Source organism: Merops nubicus, unplaced genomic scaffold, assembly GCF_000691845.1.
Source record: "Merops nubicus isolate BGI_N331 unplaced genomic scaffold, ASM69184v1 scaffold4294, whole genome shotgun sequence".
Taxonomy (NCBI): Eukaryota; Metazoa; Chordata; class Aves; order Coraciiformes; family Meropidae; genus Merops; species Merops nubicus.
Genome location: NW_008602108.1, coordinates 13,403 through 40,252, shown reverse-complemented (window position 1 = coordinate 40,252; position 26,850 = coordinate 13,403). Strand labels below are relative to the sequence as shown.

Below are 26,850 nucleotides of genomic sequence, written 5' to 3'. Positions count from 1 at the left end.
GCTCTGAATGTGAAGATGTAACTGTTGTGGGCTTTCTTTATTTTGCAGTTGCTGCGAGAGCTCAAGCATCCAAATGTCATTTCTCTGCAAAAGGTGTTTCTTTCTCATGCTGATAGGAAAGTGTGGCTTCTCTTTGACTACGCTGAGCATGACCTCTGGGTAAGGTGAATTGTTTGTGGGTACCAGGCTTAGAGTTTGAGTTGCAGAAAAGGGACAAGGTCAGGAAGATGCGTTGATTTAAAAGCAGTACAGCCTCTTACTCTACATTTGTTAGAAACTTTTTCAGTAGTAAAGGAAAAGCAATGGAAAATGTGGGTAAGCACACTATACATGGTTAATCTCTGACCTCTTTAGGAAGATAAAAATCTGTATTCAAGTCTAAGTAGCTAGAGTTCTAGTTAAATAAACACAGATATAACCCTCCCATTACAGCTGAAGTAGGGTGCAGGAAAGTGTACTTGCTTGTGCAGGTGGATTCCCTTTGAAAAATGAAAAACTTATCAGCTGAATATGACAATTCAGAGTTTTAGTTACATTGCATGTCAATCATAAACGTGTGAAGTGAGAATAATGCCACTACATAATTGAAACTCATGTTTCACTGAGAAGAGTTGTTTACTAAGCTCATCTGCTGGAATTTCATGTATTTGGAGGATGGCTGTTTATTCTTAATTAAAAAATACTGCTTTAAAATACCAACATGTTGGTGACAAAGGAAACCTGTTCTAAGATATATAATTAATTAGAATTAATATATAATTAATATTTTAAGCGTAACAGACATTTGGTATACTTAAAAATAAAATCATCGTAGTGTTGTAAAGAATCCAAAATACCATGCAGTCTTGACTTCCCTGAAAAAAAACAGTTGTGTGTGCCTTGAATTAATCTGACATACGTTTTGAGCATTGCTTTCAATGGAATCAGTAGTGTAGTGCTAACCTTGAAAGTTACTAAGAGGATTCAGATCAAGGGGTGAAAGAGAGGCAATTTGGAATTATATGGAAATTTTGATGCGTATGTTTATATAAGAATGGCAACAGTCCGAATCATGAATTTGTTTTTCCTCTGCAGGTAGTTTAGTCAGCACAAACCCAAGTAAAGCTAATTTCTTCTGAAAGTGGTGTTCCTTGTATCTGGGAATAATTCAATAGGACTTGCTGAAGAACTAATGTGTCAATTCTACTTCAGCTAAGCTGAATTGAATATATTTTCTCCAAGAAAAATGTCTTATAAGTTCTGATACTTGGTATTGAGATTTTGTAAAATTAAAAGTAAAATTAGAGAAGAAAAAAGTTACCAAACAGATGAAATGTTGAGACAGTCTAAAGGCTGGTGTACAAAAAGAGGAAATGGAGTAAAGGTTTGTGGTTGGTTGTTTTTGTTTTGTTTTGTTTTGTTTTTTGTGGAGAAAACCCAAGCACATTACCTTTTCCACTGCTCCTCTGTGTTTATGATATGCTAAGCTACAGAAGTTTAGGAATATTTGAAATTTTTGTTGTTTTAAAATGTGCTACAAGGCTTTGTATTTGTTTGGATGATCTTGACTAGCAGTGACCTGTCCTTGTTTGTATTTATGCATTTCTGCATTGCTTCATACTTAATCAAAATCATTGTATAAGCACTTCTGTTAATGAAACAGTCTTGTATATAAGTAACTTAGGAATGAACCCTCAATTTTTATCTTTTACATGCATATACCTGTATAAACTCCAGAACTCCCCAGCCCTACCAGCTCCTGGCTGTGCACCGTGTCTGGTGCGGGAGTCTCAGGGGCAGTGACTGGACTGGCTCCATGCCACACAGAGTCACCTATGGAACAGATCCTCCAGGGCTGAGCATTTCTAGCACAGCAGCTCTGAAGCAAGAGCACAGAGTGTGTTAGAGCAGGAACAAAGAAGTTCAGGAGAGCCTGGACTTTCTATCTGTCACCTTTTCATCAATGTTTTTCTCCGTCGTGCAGCACCATTTTTTACCTTGGGCAGGGCAGGGCTTTTTCCTCTCGGGAGAGCCAAGCTCCATGTCTGAAGCAAAGGAGGGCAGGCTCTATGGAGCTGGGGTGCAGCAAGAGAGGAAAGGCAATTTCCCAAAGGGGTTTGAATATCTGGGTACCTAATTAGCACCTGGAATGTGAAAGCTCAGGAACAGAGGAAGAACACGTGATAGAGGCTTGGTGCCAGGTTTTAGATGGATGAGATCAGGGCTGTTCCGATGATCACACAAGCACAAGCTATCACAGAAAAGAAGTATGAATGCATGAAAAGGTTTGTTCTAGAAATGACCTCTCTCAAAAGGAGACAAACATGGAAACGGTTACCATGACCGTGGCACACCTTATGCTATTGAAGTTAGTGGTGCCTGGAACTCAAGTGCTGAGACAACATATCCTTTTGGACTCCTGATTGTGGCTAGATGTTGTTGCCTGTGCATACACTTAAAATTGTTCAAAGTTTTTTTCTGTGTTTGGTTTCATGGCCGACTTTCAGATGGACAGGTTTATACCTTTGTTCTGTCAACAGCTGCTGTTTTGAAAGTAATGTGCTTTTAAGGCTGTATTAAATAAAGAAGGAATAAATCTGGGCTTCTAATTTGAATCATTAAAACTCCCAATACAATTAACAAAAATTTGTCTAGCATTAGGTGTTGAATTTTAGTGTCATTATTACTGTAGGAGAAAACCTAAAAGTAAAATAATGTAGGAGTTAGGTAATATGCATTTAAATCTCTGCTGTGATATACAAATACCAGCCTATCTTAACAAATGAACCCCAAACATAAACATCCCTAAAATATCCAAGATTGGTGTTCTGCAGGGAAATTTGCTTTGACCAGGAGCATTGGTTTTGTATTCTTCATCCCACTATGGGAGAGAGCAGGTGGCTGGGGTGGGGTTAACTGGCTGCCAGGATTAAACCACAGCCACAACTGGTATCATTTTTGAGACATTTCTTTGGGACAGTGATCACTTCACCTCATATAGTATTAATTTTCTAGTACTTAAGGTACATGTTTCTAGTTTTGAAAATGACTGATGAAAGACTGAAGTCTGTTAGGAATTGCTGGCAATCTTTTTGTGTAATGCTGTAGATCAAAACATTATTCTTTTTAATTTTGATTTCTTTTTCCCCTTTACAGCATATAATCAAATTTCACAGGGCTTCTAAAGCAAACAAGAAACCAGTTCAATTACCTCGGGGAATGGTGAAGTCACTGTTATATCAGATCCTGGATGGTATTCACTACCTGCATGCTAACTGGGTGTTACACAGGGATTTGGTAAGTGGATCTGCAATGGGTTTTAGTACTGGGATGATGATTGAGGGCAAGGATTGTTTTTTTTATGAAAAAGGCAGGGAAACAAAAACCTTTGTGCTAAGGTCATGTGCTAATAAATATATATTTTTATGCTGTGATGAGACAGCCTTCATCAGTAGAGTGAATTTTAAAAGCTGGTGATGATCTGATATGCTTATGACAGCAAAGTATATCAGATGGCTGTTTTCCTTTTTTTTTGATTTTCTGCATAAATTATTTTTAAAAGTGTTCATTTAAATAACAGGCATGTTGAGGTACAAAAGATACCTCTGGTAGTATCACTACAGGCAAGATAAATAACTAAATACAGCATGTGTGTAGGTGGGAGAGAGGACGATTGGCTGTAAGAACTGCTGGAAAAAATCCCTCTCTAAAATTATCAGTTTTACTTCTGAAGGTAACTTCTAAAGACCATTATCTTCTCATAATATTTATAGTCTATCAGAAGTGTAGCCATTAGCAAAACATTTTGAACCTGATTTAGTGTTTTGTAAACAGCAAATCCTATTGAATGCTTTAAATTGGTGAATCTCACTGATTCTTATGTATTTCCCTTTGAAATATGTCCATACCTCGCTGGGCTGGTTCTGTCTGTTGTCTTGAAATTGGGTAGTTTTCCTAACTCAGTTATCTGTAGCTCTGATTCTTAGAAGTGAATTGAAAAAAAAACCAAAAAATGCTATCAAATTATGATACTATCTGTATATGAAGCTTCTAATTACGGATATTTCATTAGTGCATGAGAGTATCATTACTTTGACCTTTCATTCCTATGAGTCAGTATTACCAGTGGTATTCTATGCTTGGTGCAGTAAGTTTGGCTTCCTTCTTACTCTTCCAGAGTAATTTTTATCTTTGAAATAGCTTTGGTAGTGTTCTTGGAAATGTAGTTAATGACTAGTTATTTGTCTTCTATTTTCATACCTGATAAATGCTTTTACAGAGTGCCAGTCTCTGTTTAAACTGATGGGAAAAGATTTATATTTGATGTTTTCAGAACTGAAATACAAGGAAGCTTTGCTTTATTAAACTGATGTTGTAGATATTGTTTTGAATTTGCTCCTGGTTTTAGAAGTGGGACAAAAGCCTCAGCACTGAGGGGGAAAAATGAAAATTATCGTGGTGACTTTGTCATGACTCGTGAAACAGTGGAGCTAAACCTAATGTAGAAATATATACTGCATGTTACTACATAGACACGCTTTGCTTTAAACCAAAATGTCAGGTCTTACTCTAACGTTCTGCCTGCAGTATTACTCTTCAGTATACTTTTGAGGCACATGGAAAACAAATGACCTGTCATCAAAAATCTTAATTTTTCTGACGTTTTACTTTCTACAGTTTGAGAAAATTTATGAACTTAAGGGTAACTGAGCTTAAAATGAAAAGCATGCATGTTGTTAACTGGATGGCTCAGGAGATTGGTAATGTATTACAGAGCCTTTCACATCTAGGTCTGTAGCTCAAATAAAGTTTATGTTGGCAGCTGCAAAAAACTGTTACCATCTCATTTTCTGACCTGTGTGAAATGAGTTGGTGGTCTCAGTCCAGCATGAAGTTTTCTTCCAGCAGAAAAACCACCATCACAATTGGCTATCTTTTGATAATCTGAGGAGGAGACCAAAAGCTTGAGGCAGAGACTGAGAGGTCTTCCCACTGGAACCTTGTCAAGCTGTGTTGGTGAGAATCCTATAAAAGCTGTGCAGGGGCTGCTGGTGCTGCCTCATCCATGGAAACCTTTGGGTTTGTGTTCTGAAACTGTTCAGTTTGAGCTGAATTTAGAAGGCCTCTGTTTCATGCAGGAGAAAAGACAGAACTGTGTCAGATAACTTTCTTCCTTTTATTATGGTTCCTGTGAATAGACTGAGTAACAGAAGGGATTCTACCTTGTGCTTTATCTTGGCAAGACAGGGGCATATTGGTGCAAACTTAAGCTTGCAAGCTGGGTCCTCCAACAGTGTATATTCTGATCCAAAGCAGAATGACTGATAAGGATAATTGTTCTTGGGTGTGGGTCTCTATTCCAGGATACCTGCAATACTAGCCTTCAGGAATATTGGTGTTAAATCATCAATTTTAACCCCTGATCGGATGGCTGGGCAGATTTAATATGTTTCCCCTACTATGTCCTTAAAATGATAGGTGTTGCTGTCGTTTCTTAATGTTTCCTTAGGTTTAGAAGTGTACAGATACACACACACAGAGCTGCTGAGGTAACATGCTTGCTTCCATTTCATATAGTAGCTATTGTGACGAGTGGTGGTGCTTGGGGGTGGTAGGAACCTAAAGAATACAATACTTGGGCAGAAGAAACTGTTCTTTGCTACATCTGTCTCTTGTAAGATAAGGCTTCTTTTTTTTTTTTTTTTTTTTTTTTGAAGGGGAAGAAAGCTCATGTCTTGGGAAAGTCATTATCTTCCATCTAAGTGCAATTTTCTGGTTTTGGAGTGGGTGGGGTTTTTTTATAATGTCTTAATGAAGTTAGCTTTTAGATAAGTAATATTTTGGAGGTTTTTGAGATCTTGATTTCTGTAATCAGAAGCAGGACATGACATAAAATTTATAACTCCTTTCTTGTTAGTGCCTGCAAACCAGGCACTAAAACTTGATGGCTATTAAAATAACAAACTTAGACTGAAATTTGTCTTCATAATGGTGGATTCAAGGCATATATTCTGTATGAAACAGTAAAAACTGTAGAAAGACAATAATTGCCTATTGTCGTTTTTTCTAGTCGTGTTTTTTCTTTTACAAAGGAAATGCATAAAATCTTAGTAATAGCTTAACTAAATAGTTAACTCTTTTTCATGGTTACATGAAAGCAAATTCACCGTTTCCATCAGAGCAAGGGAGACGTTGATTGTACTTGTTCTCTTTGAATACTGCTGTGCTTGAGGAGCAAGCTTTTCCGTAAGTCTTTGAAGCATACTAGTAAAATTTCTTAACAAGTAAATGTCAGTCCTTTTTAAAATTTCTTATTTGACTTGCATATTCTTCAGCTTTTTTAATTTTATGACTGAAAGCAATTGAAAGCAGATTGTTTATTCATGCTCTGACTGTAGCAGGAAGGAAATAAAATTTCATGTAATTACCATGAAGTGCATCAATTATGTTTTAATAATATTTTGAATTTAGTTATCAAGCATGCTTGAAACATACAGCATTTTGCTGACTTATTTTTTTAGTGTTTTTTCCACTTTATGATATCCAGCTATTGGACTTCTTCCTTTACTCAAAGTTCTTATTCCACAGTAAATATATGCATAAGCAGAAGACTGGCCATAGATCTCTTTTCATCAGTCTGCACCTCAACAGCAAGAGAAAAGAGAGGATGGACTTTGCAGCATGCTTGGAAGATTTCTTCAAGTAATGGGCCTGAAGTAGAGATCCCTTTGCATGGTACAGAAACTTACATGCCATGCATGTTAGCACTTAAAACTGCATCTTTCTTTAATATTAGTTTGTGGTAGTCCTGTCCCTGCAGGATCAGGATCCAGTCTTAGCTAAGAGATGAGCACCCCTCTACTGGTATAGTGTGGTGACAGTAAAATGATTACTAATTTGGTGCAGACTAGATTTTACACTGAAATATTTAAAGTGCTCATGTGGTGCAGCAATGCTTAAAAACATATCACCACCCTCAAAAAAAGGTAACCAAACAAAAAAGGAAAAAAACCCCCACACCATCAAACCACTCCACATGAAAAATTCCAGAGGAAATTTCACAGCTTTTACTTGGGACACTATGATGAAACATTTTTCATTGCAAAATTTCGAGACTAAGTTCCCTGGCCTATTTCTTTGTGCATGGTATGAGTGGGTGCTGAACAGATGCATTGCCACATGGCAAGCCAGGTATGGAAGTGGGTAACACGGTGCTGGGCTCCTGCTTCCCATTCTCCCCCTGCTATCTCTTGCCAGAGGAGGGACAGTCTCTTAGCCTTTCCCGTGACATCCATGTCCTAGTTAGTCTGGGATTGTGTTGCTGTGGATGTGGCCATTTGCAAACTAGTGCTAGCACAGGATGCTGCAGCCTATTTAATGCATTCCTAGTGTGCAGCTCAGCTGAACTGCTGCTGTGGGACGAGCACTGGGTTTTAATAAGCTTTCAGACAGCCAAGCTTTAGTACAGTTGGAAAATAGCTTCCTGGGACCTGGACTATTCCCAAGGATACCTGCTGCTAGGCTTGGGATTAGTGGGAACATTAAAGATGTTCTTTTAATAATAAATGAGAAGTCACTGCCAGGGTGGTTTCTTGTTGACAACATCTTAGTCACTTTCCAGGCTCTGCCTGTGAGTCACTAGAGTATGTGCTTTAGGCTAAGTTAAATATAGGGAACTTTTACCCTGCCAATTTACTGTTTTCTACATTAGAGCTCTTGAACCCAAGGATGTCTCCCTCATTAATATTCAAGGATTACTTCAGAAATACTGAATGCCCTTCAGTCCTGCTCTAGCGTTTATAAAACTGATCATTTGAAGGAATTAACCTAAATGCTTAAAAACAAATAGTAGGAAAAGCTGTGCATATTAGTAGAAAGAAGTTAGCAGCTTTTAAAAGTAAGTGTGGTCTGGTGGTCTTTTACCCTGTTTAAGTATATGAACAAGAAAGAGGCATTATTTCCCAAGAGGTATTGTAGGGACCTACTGATGACTTGCTTTCAGAGGAGAGAAAAACCCAACCATCCAGTGACTGTTTAGGTTGTCAGCTGTTACATTTCCCAAGATTTGTTTCCAAGGTGTTTTTCATTATGTGTGTATTTCCATGAGATCAGAAAAGAACAATGTGTAAGGCAGAACCTTGTTTTCTTGCATAGGCTGTAGCAACGTGCTTTCCTGTGGATTGTAATTGACTATAATTCTAAATATTCTAGAGTTAAAACACCATTATCTGGTGTTTCTCAATGCTCCTGTTTACAGGGAGGTGAGCATGACTACTCCCTTGCCTAACTTTCTGAGCATTTTCTTTGTCTTAGATGAAACTTTCTAACCCCAGTAACTTATCAAAGTGCAGAAATGGTCAGAAGAGACTGCAAAGCTAAGTATTTGATGCTCATGCCAGTGACTTTAAAAAAAAAAAAATCAACAACCCACCAAACACAAATGAAAATCCCCACCATGAGAAAACAGAAAAACATCAAACCCAAACAGTCTCCCCACCTCCCTCCCCCTTTTTTTTTAAGAACTGCTGTGCCAGTGAGAATCCATTTGGCTTGGTTTCTTCTTGGATGTTGTTGTTGGCAGTGAGCTGTTAGGTCAAGCTCCTGATTGAGTAGTGCCTATTGACGTTGTACAACTGCAGACGTGAAGCTAGAAATCCAGAGTGTGTTGCTGCAGTGCTATTAGCCTTCCAGTCAGAAAAGTAGCACACATACTGCTTAGAGATCTCTAATTCACCAAGGAGAAGCCTGTAGAGATACATAAAATCATTTGCTTCATATAAGCACATCATTCTGAGGCTGTTCTCTTTTGAAAGATCAGAGCAACAACGGGGGTTTATGAGAGGAAAAAAGCAAATACTCCAGTTGTCAAGAAGGGCAAGGAGGGAAATTACATGCCAGTCACTCGTGCCTTGATCACAGCGAAGGTGATGGATCAAATCCTTCTGGATGCCATTTCCAAACAGTTGAAAGACATAAAGGTGATTTGGAGTAGTTAGCATGGATTTATGAAGGGAAATAGTGCTTACCCAATCTGAAAGCCTTCAGTGACTAGCTTGATGGATGCAGGAAAAGCAGTGGATGTTGCTTACACTTTAGTAAGGCTTTCAACACTGCATCCTGTTAACATCTTTGCAGGCAATCTAAAGAGGTACAGACTAAGTAAGTTCACAGTGAAGTGAGGTGGGTTGAAAACTGGCTGAGTTGATGGGCTCAGAGAATTGTGATTAGTGTCACAAAGTTAAGCTGGACACCAGTCTCCTATAGAGTGTCCCAAGAGCTGATACTGGGTTCAGTGCTGTTTAGCATCATTAATAACCTGGGCAGTGGAACAGAGCACGCCCTCAGCAAATTGGTAGGTGATTTCCAGAGCTGCCTTCCAGCCTCAGCCATTCTGTGAATGTGGTCTCTTAACCATTTGATCTGTCTCAGAATATTCAATTGCTGCTTTTTCAAAATCTAAAATCCACCTCAGGACAAATCAATAGAAGGGAAACTGGAATGGGCAGTAAGAGTAGATGTAAGAAGAATGGGAAAGATTAAATAGCTCTTATGGAATAAGGAACAATGTGAAGAAAGCAGTGACATACAAAACCTTTTCAGTGGAAGAGGACATTTTTGTGCTGCCTCTTGACTGCAGCATGGTGCCAGGGAGGACATGGTGCCATTTTCTTTTCCTGAGGAAAAAAGATAATGTATTTCCAGAAGCTTTTTCAGAAGCTGTGTGGTTGTAAAATGTAAGATATATTTCTAATGGATCATCAAACTGTCACCAGCTTTGGGTATGGAGTGCTTCTGTAACCACAGTATCTCCAGAAAGTGATAGTAAATTCTTGAGAGATTAAAAAAAAATGTCGATTCTATGGGATTAAAATGTTACAGAGATTTGTATTTTTAGTCCTCTCTTGGATTAGTCCTTCATCTTTTATTCTTAGCTGGAACGCTATTCCTATTGTGCTAAATTTGGTCTTCATTACAAGACTTCATGGTGATTTTGTAAACTGGCCATCTTTAAAGATGCTGAGCAGATTTTATATTTTTTTAACGTATAGACCATCTCTATTTAAGCAAGTCTTGAATATTAATATAACCTGTTATAGCTTTTTACATGTTGATCATCTTTAATCTCAGATTTTACAAGCAAATGCAAGGTATTGTAACAAGTTTTAAGTAAGGATTGTGAAAGGATACAGTAAAACTCCAAAATGTATGATAATATGAGACCAACAGATACACCTGAAAATAATTTTTTTTATCCAAGCAAACAGTGTCTTTCAAAAATGGGAAACCAATCCTACAAGTTCTTTGCAATCTTTTACTACTCAATACTGTTACATTCCTATTTGTAGTAAGATAAAGTGCTGAACAGAGAAACTTCCAGTAAATATTTTTCTGACTGCAAGCAAAAAGCTCATTTATAAACTTGATTCAAATGAAAACAGAGTTGCAAGGAAAGGTCAGAAATCTCACAATTTCAAGAACATTTTCCAAATCTGTCTTTTATACTACAGTTTTATTCCAAGTCCCGTTTACTTGATTGTCAAGTCCAACCTTATCTGAGTATCAGAATGATGAGTAATGGTTTTTAGCCTTTCATTATCTTCTGCAGATGTTTCCAGAAGGTGTGACTATATCTTCTTGTCTGGTGTACTGAATTCTGTTTTGTTTCTTCAAACCTAAATTTAGTTTATCAGTAACTTTCTTGCTTCTTAGCTTGGTATCTTTTTTCACAAATAAATCTGAAAATAATTAATTCTCTGTGGTGGTAAAAGCTATGTCCCACAATGTTGTCATATACAATGGCAGTGATAATGTCAACACTTTTTTTGCTCTATTCATGAATGTGTACCCTGTTTTGAAGCTACAGTAAACACAGTCTTTGTCCACAGTTTAAATGGAAGGTCAAGGTGGAGCAATTTATATGTTATTAGAAGACCTTTGCTAATTTACCATGCCAATAATGTGACCAAGCCTAGGCAGACTTACTCTTAGACTGTTATTGCCTAGAGGAAATGCAGATAAAATTTCCAAATATGGAGTTTATAGCCAGTGAGGTACCAGGTATGAAAAAGAAATGGGGAAAGTAAGGCTGCTTATTTAACCACCAGATAGATGTCTTGGGGACAAATGAGTACAACACAGGTGAGTATGTGGAGAAGTTACATTACATGATTATGGATACTTTTCACTTAATCTGCTGCAGAACTATCCGACAGAAGAAGCATTGGAATCACTCTAAACTGGTTCACTGGTCACTCACAGCGCATGCCTCTCTCCACTGGCCGCCTATGCTTGGTCATCAAAACAGATGGCAGATGGGAAAGGAGCTTGAGGATTCTGGATGTGGGACAGAAAAGCGTAGGAGAGAGTTGGAATAAGTGCAGTGAGAAACACAGGAGGAAGATTTAGGTGCTGAGGACACAGGCTTCATGAGCTGCAGCCATCAGAGGACACGTCCTTGTGTTAATGTGCTGCAGAGTGCAAGATTCCAGGATGAAAATGAGGACAAGTCAATTAATAATACATGTGAAAGATTTTAAAAAATAACATTAAAAAAAAAAAATTGGGAAAACTCTTAAGAAAGATTTCATGTCTTTGGTGTTTACTGGAATTATTGAAACCTCAAGTGTCCTTCACCCCTTAATAGGACTGCAAAATCTTGATGCCTGTAAGGTTAAATCTGCCCAGTTTGCTAACAACTCCTGTTAACTATGAAGAGTACTCATAAAGGCACTGCCTGTTTTAAAATTGTAATGTATTTCTCCTCCAGGATCTTGAATGAAGGTAGGGAGAATCCTACAGCAGACTCATTTAATTTGGGGCAGGAGGAATATGTAGCAATGCAGAAAGACAAAAAAGGCTGTACTAGCTTCGTTCTGTCCAGCAGCCCCAAAAATGGGAGAGAATGGGAGGAGGAGCAACAACAGCAGCAGCAGGATGTAGCTGTTGGCTGTACAGAATGGTGGCCAGATGACCACTGGCTTCATAACAAAAATGAAGATTTGCAAGTTTCAGTGCAAGATAGCTGTGAAATATAGAAAATATTAGAAAGTATTCTGCTTTCTTCTGGTTTCAGTAGCTGAGAATTTTTGAATACTGCATAGGAGATAACTTCCTAGCAAGTGTAGTTACTCTGTCAGACTCTCTTAACTTCTGCACTTCTTGGGAAGCAGGATACACACTTGCAGAGCTACCATTCTTTATATATAAGATGCTGTTTTGTCAAATTCAGATTTAATAAAATATTTTTGCTACTGTTAATTGAAGCATAGAAATATTTTGACTATTTTAAAATTCAGGGCACTTAAAGTAGATTGATAACTGAAGTAGAATGATGTAATGAGAAATTATATGGCTGTAATATATTGAGGAATATCATTCATATATGGATACTTGATATATAGATAATTTTTACATCCATCTGTATAAATATGAGGGTTTTCTTTTAAGTACTTTGCCTCTGTTTTTATCTTTTTAATAACAAAAGTCCTGCCTGAATATGGTGAAATTTTGGGGATGCAAATACATTAACTGATGGGTGGTCTTATAATAGATTTTTCCTCTCTGTGGCTTTAAACTCGTTCTTTTGCTACTAGTCTTTTTTTTAATGTAGTGACTTTGCGAGGTGGCCGGATACCCAATTAAGGTGCTGGAGAGTAGTGTGAGTAATCCCTCACTGTTTGAAGGCTCACTCAGTCGTCTCAGCCCATCGCCACAGAGTAGAGATAGGTCAGCTGGTGAGATAACTCTAGTATCCAGATGAAGAAACAGAGAGAGGTATGACTTCTACAGGGTAAAGAAAGGCATTCTATAAACTCCTGACCTAGTTCCTATTGTAAAGGTAAGAAGCTGTACTAGCCAGATGGAAAAAGTATCCACAGAACTTTTGGTTCTGACATGAGAGGAGTATGGAGGACCCGAAGTTGTTTGATCATAAATGTACCTTTGAAGTAAGCTTAGTCAATAAAAACCCTGCAATAGGATTTAGTAAAATCCCTAGAGTATGGTTTTAGGAACACTTGTGTGTAATTTGCAGTTTAATTTTGTTGGGTTTTTAGTACTAAATAGCATGCTAAGTTTGCAGCAAATTTAGCACTGTGTAAAATGCTGTGGAAGACAGGAGTATAAATTGTTCAAAATACAGGAAATGTCCATAATAATTGTTTTGTCTGAATCCTGGTGTAGAAAGAAACTGCAATGATCTGTATGAATGATCTATATTCATATTATAAAGGAAAAGATAATGAAAGAGTCCTTTGATTGACTCTAAATCTGGGCAGGTTTGAAGTAGTCTGTGAAAAATTCCTCTTAGAAACAGGGCTCACTTATCCCATATTAAAGCTTACTCTGTCTGAACTCCCAATTTCATCTGAGTTGCTTTGAACATGAGTGATACAAAACACAATCTTTGGGGCATTATTTGAAATACTGTGTTCATTCTGTGCACTAAGGTATTTTAACAAGTAAACATGAACAAAGCCCAGACAACCACTGGAAAGTGCATAGTAATAAATTTAATAGGCTTTTCACCCTTTTTTTTTTCTTCTTCATCCAGAACAGGAGTAATGTATTAGTCAACACAAGTAGGGTGATACAGAAGTGATGAGAGCACTAGTTAGATGAAAAACAAAACCAAAATGGGGCTGTTTGGGCGTGGGCTACCACAACTGCATGCAAACCAAAGAGTAAATAAGACAGGTTTCTTCCTTAATGTGAAAGTATTAGGAAGTATGAGATTACAGTGCTACTGCATGCCTGTCAATCTGTGGAAGCTGCTTCAACAAAAACGAGCTAACACAAATGGCACTTTGTGTTATGATTAGCCATTCAAAATCCTCACTTGTGACAGAACTCTCAGCTGAAAAAAAGGAGAATGGAATTAGATCTGGAGTAACGTAGTACCTAAAACATTGTGTTTCAGTGCACACTCTCTTCTGGCACTTCATCCTGCTCTGATGCGTCCACAGAATCCAGACACATCCTGGTCTATGCGCAGAGTAATTGCTTGTGTAGCAAAACCCACAGGAAGTATATTTCTGCAAGATTGTTTTTATTATGTTTGTTGTTATACTTTTTAATTACATTTTAATTATATTTGATGTGGTAGATTTTGCTGCTATAATATATTTTTTTTCTGTGATATCTACCTTTCCTTCCCTGGAGTCTTAAAACAGAAAGTCATACTCTGCAGTTTGTCCTGATGCACGTTTTTAGGGAGTGGGAGAGTTGGCCTGAAAAGTATAGTTCTTTTTTTTTTTCCCTTTCAACTTGAAGTCAGTTCCAAATGAAAGTGATAGAAAAGCCTGTGTATTAGGCTACATAGTCTTTAATGAGGTACATTGCCCCAGATTGGCAGTAATTGAGTGACAGCAATGGAAAGGAGATCTTGGAGTGTGTTCAGAGCATAAAAATATAATAGTGAGGCAAACAGCTTTCATCAGGCTGCAGCAGAGATAAAGTATGGTGATGGTAACTAGCAGAAGGCCTCCCTGGCATAGGCATGGCATCCCTCTATCCAAATACTTTCTGTACTTTTAAAATTTTTGAGCATGTGTGCTTTGATAATTTAGGGGTTTGGGTTTGTTTCGCTGTTACTGGTAATTTTAACAGTTCCTGGGTTTAATGATTTTTTTTTAATTTAGATACTTGATATATTTTTTTTAAACAGCTTTGAGATGTTCTTTCTAAGAAGATAATTAACATGAAGTATTAAAATAGATTTTAAAAAATACTTCTAGTGCTTTTCACTATTCACATGCTTTTTAATAAAAAAGAAGACTTTAATGTTTAGACTTAATACATGTTGAGTTCTGGAGGGGCCATTGTCTTCACCTGTGTTTGTAGTGGTCTTTTGATGATAATTTATTTTAAAACTCCAAGTCAGTTAATAAATGCAGCTGAAATGATCTTAATTGTGAATGTACACATGTTTGAATTCAGGGAAATGCATTACCTTCAGAAAAGTGCTGATATATCATTTGAATATGGTTGTATCAAAACTTTCATGGTGCTACAGTACTATTTAACATTGAAGTTGTCAGTTCTGTTCAAAGTGGAAAGGGAGTTATTTTCTTTAACCACAAAATGTTCCAGGCAAGTCAGTTTGAATCCCTAAGTATGTCATAGGGGAACATCCCACCTTGATAATAAGGAAATCTTTTGGTGTACGTTATGATTACTTAAGGTCAAGGAGATTGTAAAGGCAGCTGTAGCTTAAGAAGCATAAATGTTTTGTGAGTCATAGACTCTGAGATGGGGTGTGAATTTTGATAGGCTAGCTGAAGGCTAGTAGGTTTTTGCTGCAGTTTTTCTTCTCAGAGGAACCTCTCTGGGAAGTGATAAACTACATAAATACATTAAGATTTTTACTTCTATGTCACAGATGTGCTGCTCTGAGCAGGCTACAACGTGGTAAGCCCTTGCAGTTGTCTTCCAAAACCTTTTTTTTCCAAGCCATTGCATTACAAACTTCACAGCAAGACATTCTTAACTTATTCATGTTACATGCTTCTCAAGCACTTGCTTGCATACAGCTGAAGATGATTTTTTTTTGTATGATTGTGAAGTAGTGCATTTGAATCTGTTCCTGTATTGTTTAGTATAATACTTGAAGCCTAAAATATTAACATAATCCACTATGATTCTAAATCATAGTGAAGTCATTGAGGCCATGACTGTGAAAGCAAAATCATTTAGGGATAAAAAGACTTTGCCTAGAGCTGTTAAAGTATTGTTTAACTTGTTAAACTGCTTTTTTAAAAAATGAAAACCTATGTTATACTTTTTTTCAATTAGGAAAAGGAATTTTGAATACTCATTGATAGGTATGTTTAAAAGCAACCTTTGAAAACTGAAGAGTTCAGAAAGAGCCTAGTGGCAAAAACTATGGGGAGTAATAGTTCCTACAGACCTGGTTTGATGCTAAAATTGCTAAGTCTCAAAGATCACAAAGGCTAAGCTGCCCAAAAATGCCAGTTTTTTTCCTCACTGCTTTGATGAGTAGAACTTAATGGAAGGAGGACCCAACAGCAGAATGCCTTTCCTGGAGCATGACAAAATGTCCTGTGATTCCCAGACATCTAATGTGTGGACACAGAATAAATCTAGTTCTTTAACTACAGTCATCTCCCACCTCTGTGAATAACTTGCTGTGAGCAACAGGAATGGTTTTGGTTTTTTTTCCTACATCTCATGAAGAGGTAGAGTGGTATCATTTTCATGTTGCTTGCATCTTTGTTTTCAAAATAGAACACCAGATAAATTCTAAAGTCTGAGTTTCCCCTCTGAATGAACACAAACATTTTCAGTGTATGTTAAACAGTATGTGACTGCAATGTTTTTTGAAACGGAATATTTAAAAACAAAAAAGAAAGTAGCAGTCCTGCAGAAAAGATGTGAAGAAAGTGCATGGCTTATAACCTTAACATGAATCAATAGCCTTACAGAGTGAGGCAAAACAAGGTACCATACTGGGATTGTGTAAAGTAGAAGATGCTGTGCAAGGCACATGAAACAATCTGTCTGCTGTACCTAGTGTTAGAGAAGCCTCAGCAGGAGCAGTGTGTATTTTGGAGCACTTGAGTTCAAAGAGGTGGCCCAAGGCAGAACAGCCAGGGGGAAGCAACAATAATGATTGTACATCCAGAAAAAAAACCCAACCTGCTAGGAAACACTGAGCAGAAGAGTTCTTTTAATATAGATGATAGGACTGAAAAGAGACCTAGAACTCCAGAAGTGTCAGAAGTCCTTAGAGTGAAGGAGTGGTTGTTCACTCTTTCTGCTGATATGTAAGAGAAGAGGCAATGGGAGTATCATCATTTGTTGTGGTAGAAGGAAAGGAAATTCAATGCAGTTAGACAAGACCAAAAGAGAGTAGATTGTCTGGGAATTGTGCAGCCGTCATTCTCAGAGACTTCAGGAGCAGTGTGAACAGAGGGCAGTACCGTGTGTTGGGTCAGGCAGATGGATGAAGGGAGATCTATGAGCCTGTTGGTAGAGCCTCTGTTTTTTTAACTCCTTTATTTCAATTTAGTGTGCTTCTTAGGATTTCTGTTTGCACTTGGCAAGTAATGATTAAATTAGAACTACCTCAGAGTATTTCAGTGAGGATCTTTGTTCTCTCTTCAGTAACAATAGTGATTTAATGCACAAGATTAGAAGTTGTGTAGGAATCATGTAAGGAGTCCTACAAAGCCAGATCTAGGACAAGACAAGATTTAGTGCTGTGCCATGGTCACAAGGCCATTCTTCCATGTGACTGTATTATTCCTCTGTTGCAGGGGTGGGAAGGGTGATTATTCTTACAGTTGGTTCTATGGGTTTGGAAAGTTTTGGTGGTCTCTGAAGTATTCGGCTGGACACGGCTGCATGGCTCTTCACATTCCCTTTACGATTGTGACAGCTTTCTCATTTGCATTTTGTTTTGGCACGAGCAAATTGTTTTACTTGACAGTATAAGTAAATGTGATCTATTAGAACAAAAATGAGTGACTTTAACGACAAATGATGAATTTTTTTTTAAAGAAAAGATAGCTGTTTTAAAGTAATGTGATTTCAGAGCATAATATAAAAATTGCTGAAATATTTTTTTTGCTCAGCCCAAGTGATTTGAATGAGCACTTTAAATTTTCATTCTTTCTAGATAATTAAATTGCAATTTTACAAATGCAGCTGAAGTTTGTCTAGGTTTCTAATGACTGCTTATTTTTTCTGTGCAAATAGATTTCTAATATGTAACCAGCTGAATTTGTCAGAGACAAATCTGGGGGGATTTTTTTGGTGGGGATTGGGTGCAGTGTTTTTTTTTCCTCCTTCCAGATGGTAGACTTAAGACAAAGTTATCTTACAAAAATCTATGAGCAGTGTTCAGAGTTTTGTTATCAGAGTTGAATGTTTCTTAGGGAGTCATCAAAACACCTATACTGTCCCTATACTACTTTCTGATAGATATTCCCCTGTTGAATTTAAATACCGATTAATGATCTTGCTTGGAAAACTCTTCCAGCTAATGATGTTGTTCCAGGCTACTAATGCAATGATTTCAGGAATGGGAACCTTCAGAATAAGACCTCTGATTTTAAATTTGTCTTTTTAAATCTTTATTGGATCATTATGGTGGCGTGACCATCTAAATATCTTTGTCTGTACTATGAATCTTCTGTTTCAAACAGAGCTGTTTCAGTGAAGGGCCTTTGACTCTAGAAGGTCAACTGTTATGAATGGTGATTCCAGATAAACTGAGAGTGGGCTTTTTTTCATTTTGCAGCTTTAGAAGACTCCTACACGGATTTCTAAATTGTCTGTATTTTTAACCATTTTCTGTAAGTCCTGAGAGGAAAAACAATCTTAGCAATCTGAGTGTGCATTAAGCTGTTGCTACTTACTTTGCTAACCAGTACTGTCTAACCAGTACTGTCTCATCTCTTTGTGCTTTCTCTTCTCATCTGTATCTATCTTGAACTTAGGGTAGAAGATCTTTGGGGCAGGAATTGTGACCCAGTGCTGTGCTGATTAATCATTTGGCGTAATGGAGTCTTTGTGTGAATATGGCTCCTTGTCTCTATCAAAGTCCAATTAGTAAGATATTTTAAGGTAAAATCTCATGAAGATGTTACAAGCATTTTTGTAAAGTATTATCAACCTATTAAAATTCAGGGGGGGAAATTATACTTCAGGTCACTGCATTATTTTGTTGAATAATTTTAGTGCCTGTGTAACGTATCTTTAATTCAAAAAATATTGATTATCTATGTAGCTTATTAACACCCCAGATACATTGAAGCAGCTTTTGCAAAAGATATGCATATTTTCTTGGAGTCACAGCATAGCAGTAGAATGGTTTATGTGGTGAAATTGTAATTTCTTACCTTGCAGTTTGAATTGCATTAAACTTCAACATGAACTCTGAATTTAAAGACTTATGCTGCTTGTTTATTTCTAGGACTTCTCTAGAAGCAATCAATCAAAATTGAATGCTTTGTGAGCTGTGTGCCCACATACTGTGGATTTTTTTTATGTTGAAGTAGTACTTACCTGGAGTGTATGCCTTTATTAAAAATAAGGTGGGGTGGTGATGTGGGACACAAGTTCTCCTGCATACCACTGGGCTACTGCAGCAGAAGTTGGATCTGTTGTTACTGCTGTTGGAAAGGTAATGGGATATATATTACCTTTTTTGATCACAGTCAAGCTGTAACATTTTCTTTCATTTTTAACCTGCTCTCAGAGAAGAGATGGAATACCTCAGATTTCTTTTACGTATTTTGTATGTGGATTGTACAGTTTCAGAAATCCATGTTGGAGCCTTTTATAAGCAGTAGTTAGGTTTCTCAAGGAATTTTTTTTTTCTGGATTATTTTTTGCACTGTATTTTACACAATATGAATTTATTCTAGATTGATATCGAATTGTGATCTTTTGTCTCTTTGAATGTGTTTATACCAGATCCTGATAGATTCAGGAAGACTTGAGAATTTCCTAGACCGTGTGTTTTGGTAAATCACACTAAGATATTAGATTTATGATGTTAACTTTAAAGTAGCCTAAAGTGTCTTGCTGGAGTGCTTTTCTCTTCAAATTGATTTAAACTGAGGAGAGGAGGAAAAAAAAAAAGGCAAGAGCTGAAGCTCAGCTGTATTACAGTTCTTACAGTTCACAACTGCATGGGAGATATTATTTTGTCCAGGATTTACAGTATGAATGGGTATCTAAATCACTCCATTTCAAAATGAGTCTAGTATCTATTTTCATCTTTACTTGTGAGTTTCCTGACTTCCCCCCCCAAAATAAGCACTGCAGGTTTGATGTATCTAAACAGTGATGTATATAAGCATTTGAGGAATATTCTGACTGCAGATGCTGAGACCAGATTATGAGAACAGGACAGCAGAAAATAAAGGATTAATAAGTGGGTGGTTGTGTATCTAACTGACTGAACTTAGCTCAGTCCTTTAACTCGCCTCCCTAGTAAAAGAAAGAAAGGGAAGGCGGAGAGAAAAATGATGTAAAGACAAATGTTTTTCAGTTTTGCAGCTGTCTGAATTGGTGTATGCTTGTAAACAGCAATAACTTAGATATTTTTCTTTCCAATATAAAGTGATATGGTAATGTTTAATCTGTATCTCACTCGGGTGTTTTTTATGCAAAATGTGTTTGCAAATGTGCCTAGTGACCTTGGGCAAAACGTGTTGTAGAGCTGGCTCCCTGTCCCTGTGCTGGGGGTGCAGGTGCTGGGCAGCAACGGGACTGCTTCCTCCAAAAGGTTCTAGGGCAATTTCGGTAGAAATCTCAACAACTCCGTGACTGCCAGCTCATGGGGTTGAGGACAGAAACCAAGGTGTCAGTCAGAGAGCATGGAGCTGGAGCACAGAAATGTGGAAAGAACCGTGAGGAAGGTGCAGTCAGGGAGAGCCTGTGTCTGGGTCCCTGCACAGCTTTACGGTGACAGAGAAACTTGCCATTTTTATCAAAACAAAGTTGGTTTAAAACTGACAAAACAAAGCTTAACTAACTTTTCAGAGACTATTGTTTAGGTTTATCGTGGTATATGTATTGTATATTTATTTTTTTTTCCACAGAAACCTGCTAATATTTTAGTTATGGGTGAAGGTCCTGAGCGAGGAAGAGTAAAAATTGGTATGTTTATATCTTTGATAAGTCCCAGTGTAGCATTTAAATTAGAATGTTCTGAAGGTACAGTTGTACCACCTAAAGTAGTCACTGTAACACTAGTATGTGCCTGGGCACATGGCCTAAATGCTGTTTTCTGAGTGACTGGCTTCTTGATATTAGCCCCACGCACTAGTTCTGAGAATGAAATGCTGTAGCCTCATCAATAAAAAGTGGGAAATGTCATTGTTTTGTTTAAGTGGGTGTTTGTGTGGGGTGGGGGATTTTTATATGGTGGTAAAGACAACAGCTAGCTAGGGGGAAAGGAGGAGAAAGAAATGGGATTTTGAAGTTTCCTCCATTGACTTCTGTAATGCCATGACATTATCTTGCTGCTTCTTCTAAATAGGGAACTACTCACTACTACAAACCTTAAATTCTATGATGGAATCAAAGGTAGCATTTAGTCTACCATATGTTCTTGAAAGGGTAGATGGGTCCCTTGGAGATAAACGCAAGGGATGTTAAATGTCCAGAAAACAAGTAATCCAGCCAGAGGGGTTAGTGAGAGCTACTGCCAAATGCTCAAACCCAGATGTAGCAGGGTAGGAAGGGCTCAATGCTTTCCCCACTGTTGTAACATTTTCTGGTGGGAGTTACTGTTGACAGTGAGAGGATAATTTGTAGAACTTCCTTTGTTTTAAATAAAATAAATAAATAAAAATTAACTGTAGCCTAACAGTAATAAACTATACCAGGCTGTGCATCAGTGTGGCAGTGCTTTGACAGCAGACTAATGCCCAGCCTACCTACACTTGTTATGGTAACACAGCCCCATTTGGAAGGGTTTTTTAAAGCTAGTTCATCTTTTTCACTTCCCTCTGGCTTTCTTTTATGAGATTATTCTTCTGCATTGTTGCTCTGTACTCTTACTGTTTTGTTTATCTGAACCATGCTGTTAATCACTGGTAGAATGATTCGGGGTAGGATTTTCTTGGAGTGTTCAGTGCTGCTCTGTCTATCCCTTGCCCTTTGACACCCACAGAGCAGATGGGCCAGGGCTGAACATTTCTGCAGATCCTACCCTGAAAGGGATTTTTTGATGCCCTTATGAGGTTTAAGGTTAACAGTGGAGATTGAGGTTCTCCATGTAAAACAGGTTCAGCATGGACAGCAGAGGGGAAACTTTCTTCCTATTACCTCATTCTTCATGGAGCAGTTACTTCCAAAATTGAGAATGTAGGTCATCCTCTGGGCACGTTCACTTTCAACTGTGGTGGTGATATTTGCTGTACACAACTACTTGCTAGTAATTGCACATAGACCACCCATTTATTTCTTAATTTATAGTTTTTAAATAATTTGAGAGTAACTTAGTACAATTAGAATAAATTTTGTTAGACTCTGGTAATGGACAGGTGAAAGATTCTGTATCGGACCACCAGTCCTCTGAGCCATCCATTCCCAGTGGGGGAAGGGGAGGGGGGACCCTGGATTTCTAACTGTGTTATCAAATGTAGATTCTCTTTTTTTTCCTTCTTATTTTCTTAAGATATTACCACAGCAGGAAAAGAATGCAGAAGTTATAGCCATACCAAGGGCTTCCACTTTTCCACTGTAACTAATTTTTCTAAAAAATACATAACTGGTATTTAACTTAAAATAGTTTTTTATAGGCTTTTTGTATCATTTTGAGTCATAAATTCACTTTCTTCCAACAATTTTTCATATTTTTCATAGTTACTAGGGTGTCGATTATCTCTTGAGTAATTGATATTTTCATGTAGAAAACTGTAAAATGGTTATCTTTTTAAATGCATTAAAACAACCATAAATAGGAATGTATATTAAAAAAAAAGATTGTGTAGTCCAGTCAGAGACCCATATTTACACTGCTGTTTTCCCTCAGCCAGTGAGCTGTAGCATATAGGTCCTTTTCCCTCAGAATGGCTGCTCATCTCATTTCATTTGAGTCTTTCTCAGCATGTGTATATCCCTGCACCACAGAGTCTCTCTGTCTTGGGATTTGGGGAATGATGGGTCAGGAAAGCGATTTAGTGGGAGAAGGTGCATATTTTAGTCTCTGCCTGCTTTTTCTTGTGTCACTTAAATTTGTTAGTCCAGACAGCTTTCTAGGCAGTTGTATGCTGCCAGTTCTAAAAAGCAGTTTTAAATGATATAATGCCCCAAACAGAATTTTAAAATTATAGTCTAAATGGTATTCAGTACTGGTATCTTGATACTGGAAATATGTCTTGGCAGAAAATTAGCAGGGAGGCAGATGCTGTAGGCTTAGTTGTTGGCTTGTGTGAAGGAAATCTTGCTGCAGCTAACTTCATGAGGAGGGAGCTTTTGTGATGTGTATGTATGTATTATAAATCATTCTAACCTTTGCAGAACCTGCATTTTGCTCACATTTAAAATGCTGCTTCTTGAAAGACCATCCTGTAATAATAGAATATTTTACCAGAGAATATGAGGTAAAAAGAGTCGGGATTTACCAATGTCCTGAGAAGTGAGTTGATGCGCTTTTTCAGAACAATGGTTAATTCTTTGTTCTAAATGGCTCATGTTAGTAATGATTTATAATGATATACTCCATAGGTGAAGACATCCAGTAAGTTCTACAAAAGCTTTAAGAAAATCTGCTCAGAGAATTCCGCTGCAGTCTGCATTTGCATTTTATTTAGCAGTGCTGGTAGTGCTAACAAGTAAACCCTATCATTTTGTTTAAAAAAAAAGAAAAGAAAAAATGGGTAGCTTTCCTCAAATTTCAAAGCATCTCTCTTTGAATTTTGCAGCTGACATGGGCTTTGCCCGATTATTTAATTCACCTCTGAAGCCTTTAGCAGACTTGGATCCAGTAGTTGTAACGTTCTGGTATCGAGCTCCAGAGTTGCTTCTTGGAGCAAGGCATTATACCAAAGCTATTGGTAAGTAAATAAAATGAAAACTTACTAATTTGTTTTTATGTAAAGCATACCCAAATATTGAACCGCTGATAAATAGTACAAAGGACAATAGCTGAGTTAAAGGTATATTACTGATTTCTTGAAGAAATATTAAACTTGGACAAGTTGTTTAGTTTACTGTGGTCTCTGGCTATATATAGGAATGAAACATTTCTGATTTTTGGCTCCAGATGCTTTGTTATGCAATATAAGTTCATATGGCTTTCACACAAGACTTTCATAAATGTTGTTAGAGGCAATACAAAGCGTGAAGAGGAATTGCTTTTCACAAGCATGAAGAGGAGTTGCTTGAAGGAGCAAGCTGTGGTCAGAGTGGTGTAACAGGCTAGGCTGTGGCACTGCATCAGGCATAGCCAAAAAAAACCAAACCTCACAGAGTACAGATGCTCTGAGGATGGCATAGTTCCATCAGCTCAATGCCACATCCCCCTGACCACTCAATTCATGCTCTCTGGTCTGAGATTAACAGCATTGGGATGGCACAGTTGCCTTTGCTCTGCCAGTCTCTGCTTTGGGCATTTTGGGGTCAGGGGTCACTGACAGCAGGAGCTGGTGCATGCTGTGGCTGTAGGACAGGCTGCAGAGAGATTCACCTTGGGTGGATGTGAACAGCTTTGCCATGGGAGGGAGAGACCTTAGGGAAGAGGACTGGGAAGCTTTTCTCTCGCTGGCTGGTTTAACAGATGTGTTAAAGCCTGGCAACCATTTTTTGGGAAACAACTTCCCTTGCAACACTCCACTTAACTTGCACAAGCATACGTGTTGTCTTTTTCTGCAACCTGAAGTTCTCTCCTCAAACTGTTGCCATTATTTTTTTTAAGGTTGTGTGTTTTTGTCAAAAATTGTAATGTTTATGACTTAAATGTATTTTCATTTACTTTTCTGTTAATTCTATATTTCTTTTATATATTAAACACATTTCTACGTTCCTTTAAACTGCTTTTTTTGTTATATTTGCATGTGCTTTCACTTCACTGGCGTTTTCTTCTGCTTGCAGCATGTGAAACTGCATGGATGGTCATAGCCTTTAGTACATAATTTGTTTTTTAGCACACATAAAAACTAACTGTATTAAAACACTGAGTATCTGGGTTATGCTCTCTGCATCATTTGTTTTTGTCCTTGTTCATGATCTTTTCTTGTTCATGCAAGGTTCAGTGTAGCATTACTTTATATAAATTTTAAATTGCATTTGTTTATATTAGAAGAAGAATCAGGAAAACAACTGGGATAATTCAGGCTATCTGATTTTGCGGATTGGGATACAACAGTTAAACTTTTTTAAAAATGAATGTTATCAAAAAAAGGGGTGAAGTATGTGGGCATGAATTTTCTTCTCTCTTTCTGCAAGGTTTTATAGATAGCATTTGTCTGATTCCAGTATCACTGCTTTTGAATTTGTATTTTTGGGGTCGTTTAAAACTTATTAAACCCAGTGGCTGATGAGAGGGGACACATTTCATGTTGGGGACAGTACGGCAAGATATTGGTTGGTTGGCTTTTCCTCATTTGTATTTTGTGTGTGGACAGGTAAAATAGTAGTTTTCTTTGGTCTTTTGGGTTTTTTTGGGTTTTTTTGTTTTTTTTTTTTTTCTTAAATCAATTTTTAAAGCAATAATTTGTAACTACACTTGAAAACCCCACAAAAAACTTGTATGATACTGCCAGATCCTGTGTAGTTACTGAATTGTGTACCTCTATTTGTAGCTAAAAGGGAAAATAGTGGAAGAGTGTTGCACTTCTGCAATAGAAACTTTTCAGTTTTCAGTGCAGGGACCTTATCTCTGAGAAGCTAAACCCTAACATTCTACCTCACCAAGATGCTTTTGGAAAGATTAATTTGATTTTTTTTATTTCTGTTCTCCTTTTTTAAAGATATTTGGGCCATAGGGTGTATATTTGCAGAGCTGCTAACATCAGAGCCAATATTCCATTGTCGTCAAGAAGATATCAAAACTAGTAATCCTTATCACCATGACCAGCTGGACAGAATATTCAATGTAATGGGATTTCCTGCAGGTACATACTGTACTTTTTTTATCACTGCTGTTCAAAGAAAGATTATCTGTATTGCTTTCTTTGCATAGGAAGGTGGCAGCTGATCAAAGCAACAAAGCTGTTCAAACACAATCTTTATTTCATGGGTTATAAATCTAGAATCTAGTGGTCATATTAAATATTTTTCATATTATCAATGGTAGTATTATCTTTGCCTGCATATGAACCAATGTTTTATAATTTTAAAAGAACATGTTTAATACTGGGTGATTAAAAATCAGAAGGAATATTTCTGCCTTTCTTTAGTACTGATTATAGATTTGGAAAGTGACTGATGATTGTATGAAACCAAGCAAAAATCTACACATTTAGTGGATATTATGCAGATGCTTAACTCATGCTATATTAAACATAGCATGTGGAAGTAGGGGAGGATATTTCAGTTTTTGTTTTCTCCTGGTAGAAAGCTTGTGATACGGAGAAAATTTCTTTATTCCAAACTAGAACACAGAACTGGTTGCATGAACCAAAACAAGTTACAATGTGGGCATCACTTGTTGCGTTTTCCCCTCAGTGTTGCTCATATCTTGTTTTTCTACAGGCTGTCTTGCATCTTTTCAGTTAATGCTTTGTCTTTCAGTGTTCACATGATTGCAGATGTCAGAATAGCAGGGGCTCTATTTTTACTTGGTCATCGTTCTCTTCACGGCTTGTATTCCCTGCTGTTGTCTGTTCACTATTAATATTTTTCTTTACTGTTCTGGTGGACTTTCTTCTTTCTGACACATGAATTTTGTGCTCTTTGTCTGTGTGGTTCTAGAATTTTGTTATTAAATGGACTCCTATTTTTCCCTGTGACTTTTATTGTTCTGTATCTACTTTGTTACTTCTATATGCTGTATGAGATTCCTGGAAGTGTTTCCTTTGCATATTGAGTATTTTTATTTTCTTGAAAATTCCCCTTAATTTTATTTGTTTAAGCAATACTGTCCTTTTCTGCTTTTAGTTTAAGAATTTTACCCTTTTCTTATTTCATTCAGGTTTCATATTGTGTACCTTATGTAACTGGATAATACTATCTTGGAAAAAAAGTATTTTAGCTAGTAATTGTTTGTTTTCTGATTGGTTTAAGTAATCCTTTCTAATGGTCTGTATTTGATTTTTGAAGGTCTTTGGTTCTTACCAAGAAATATTATTTTTCATTTAATTGCAGCAAATTTTATGGTTTTTATTTTTTTTCTAATACAGACACTTGCTGTATTTGAAACAGTTCTGCATGTCTTTGGGATCGGGTGTA

The 26,850-nt window shown here is 37.2% G+C and overlaps 1 protein-coding gene across 1 annotated transcript in view; it reads left to right on the top strand.

Annotated features, from left to right (window-relative positions):
• CDK8 (cyclin-dependent kinase 8) overlaps window positions 1–26,850 on the top strand; it is a gene marked incomplete at its 3' end in the record, with an annotated part of 58,999 nt that overhangs the window by 18,751 nt on the left and 13,398 nt on the right. The window contains exons 3-7 of the mRNA XM_008938219.1: window positions 49–159; window positions 3,136–3,276; window positions 20,553–20,610; window positions 23,385–23,516; window positions 25,431–25,574. Of these exons, the coding sequence (XP_008936467.1) occupies window positions 49–159; window positions 3,136–3,276; window positions 20,553–20,610; window positions 23,385–23,516; window positions 25,431–25,574 (586 nt within the window). The remainder of the gene's footprint in view (window positions 1–48; window positions 160–3,135; window positions 3,277–20,552; window positions 20,611–23,384; window positions 23,517–25,430; window positions 25,575–26,850) is intronic.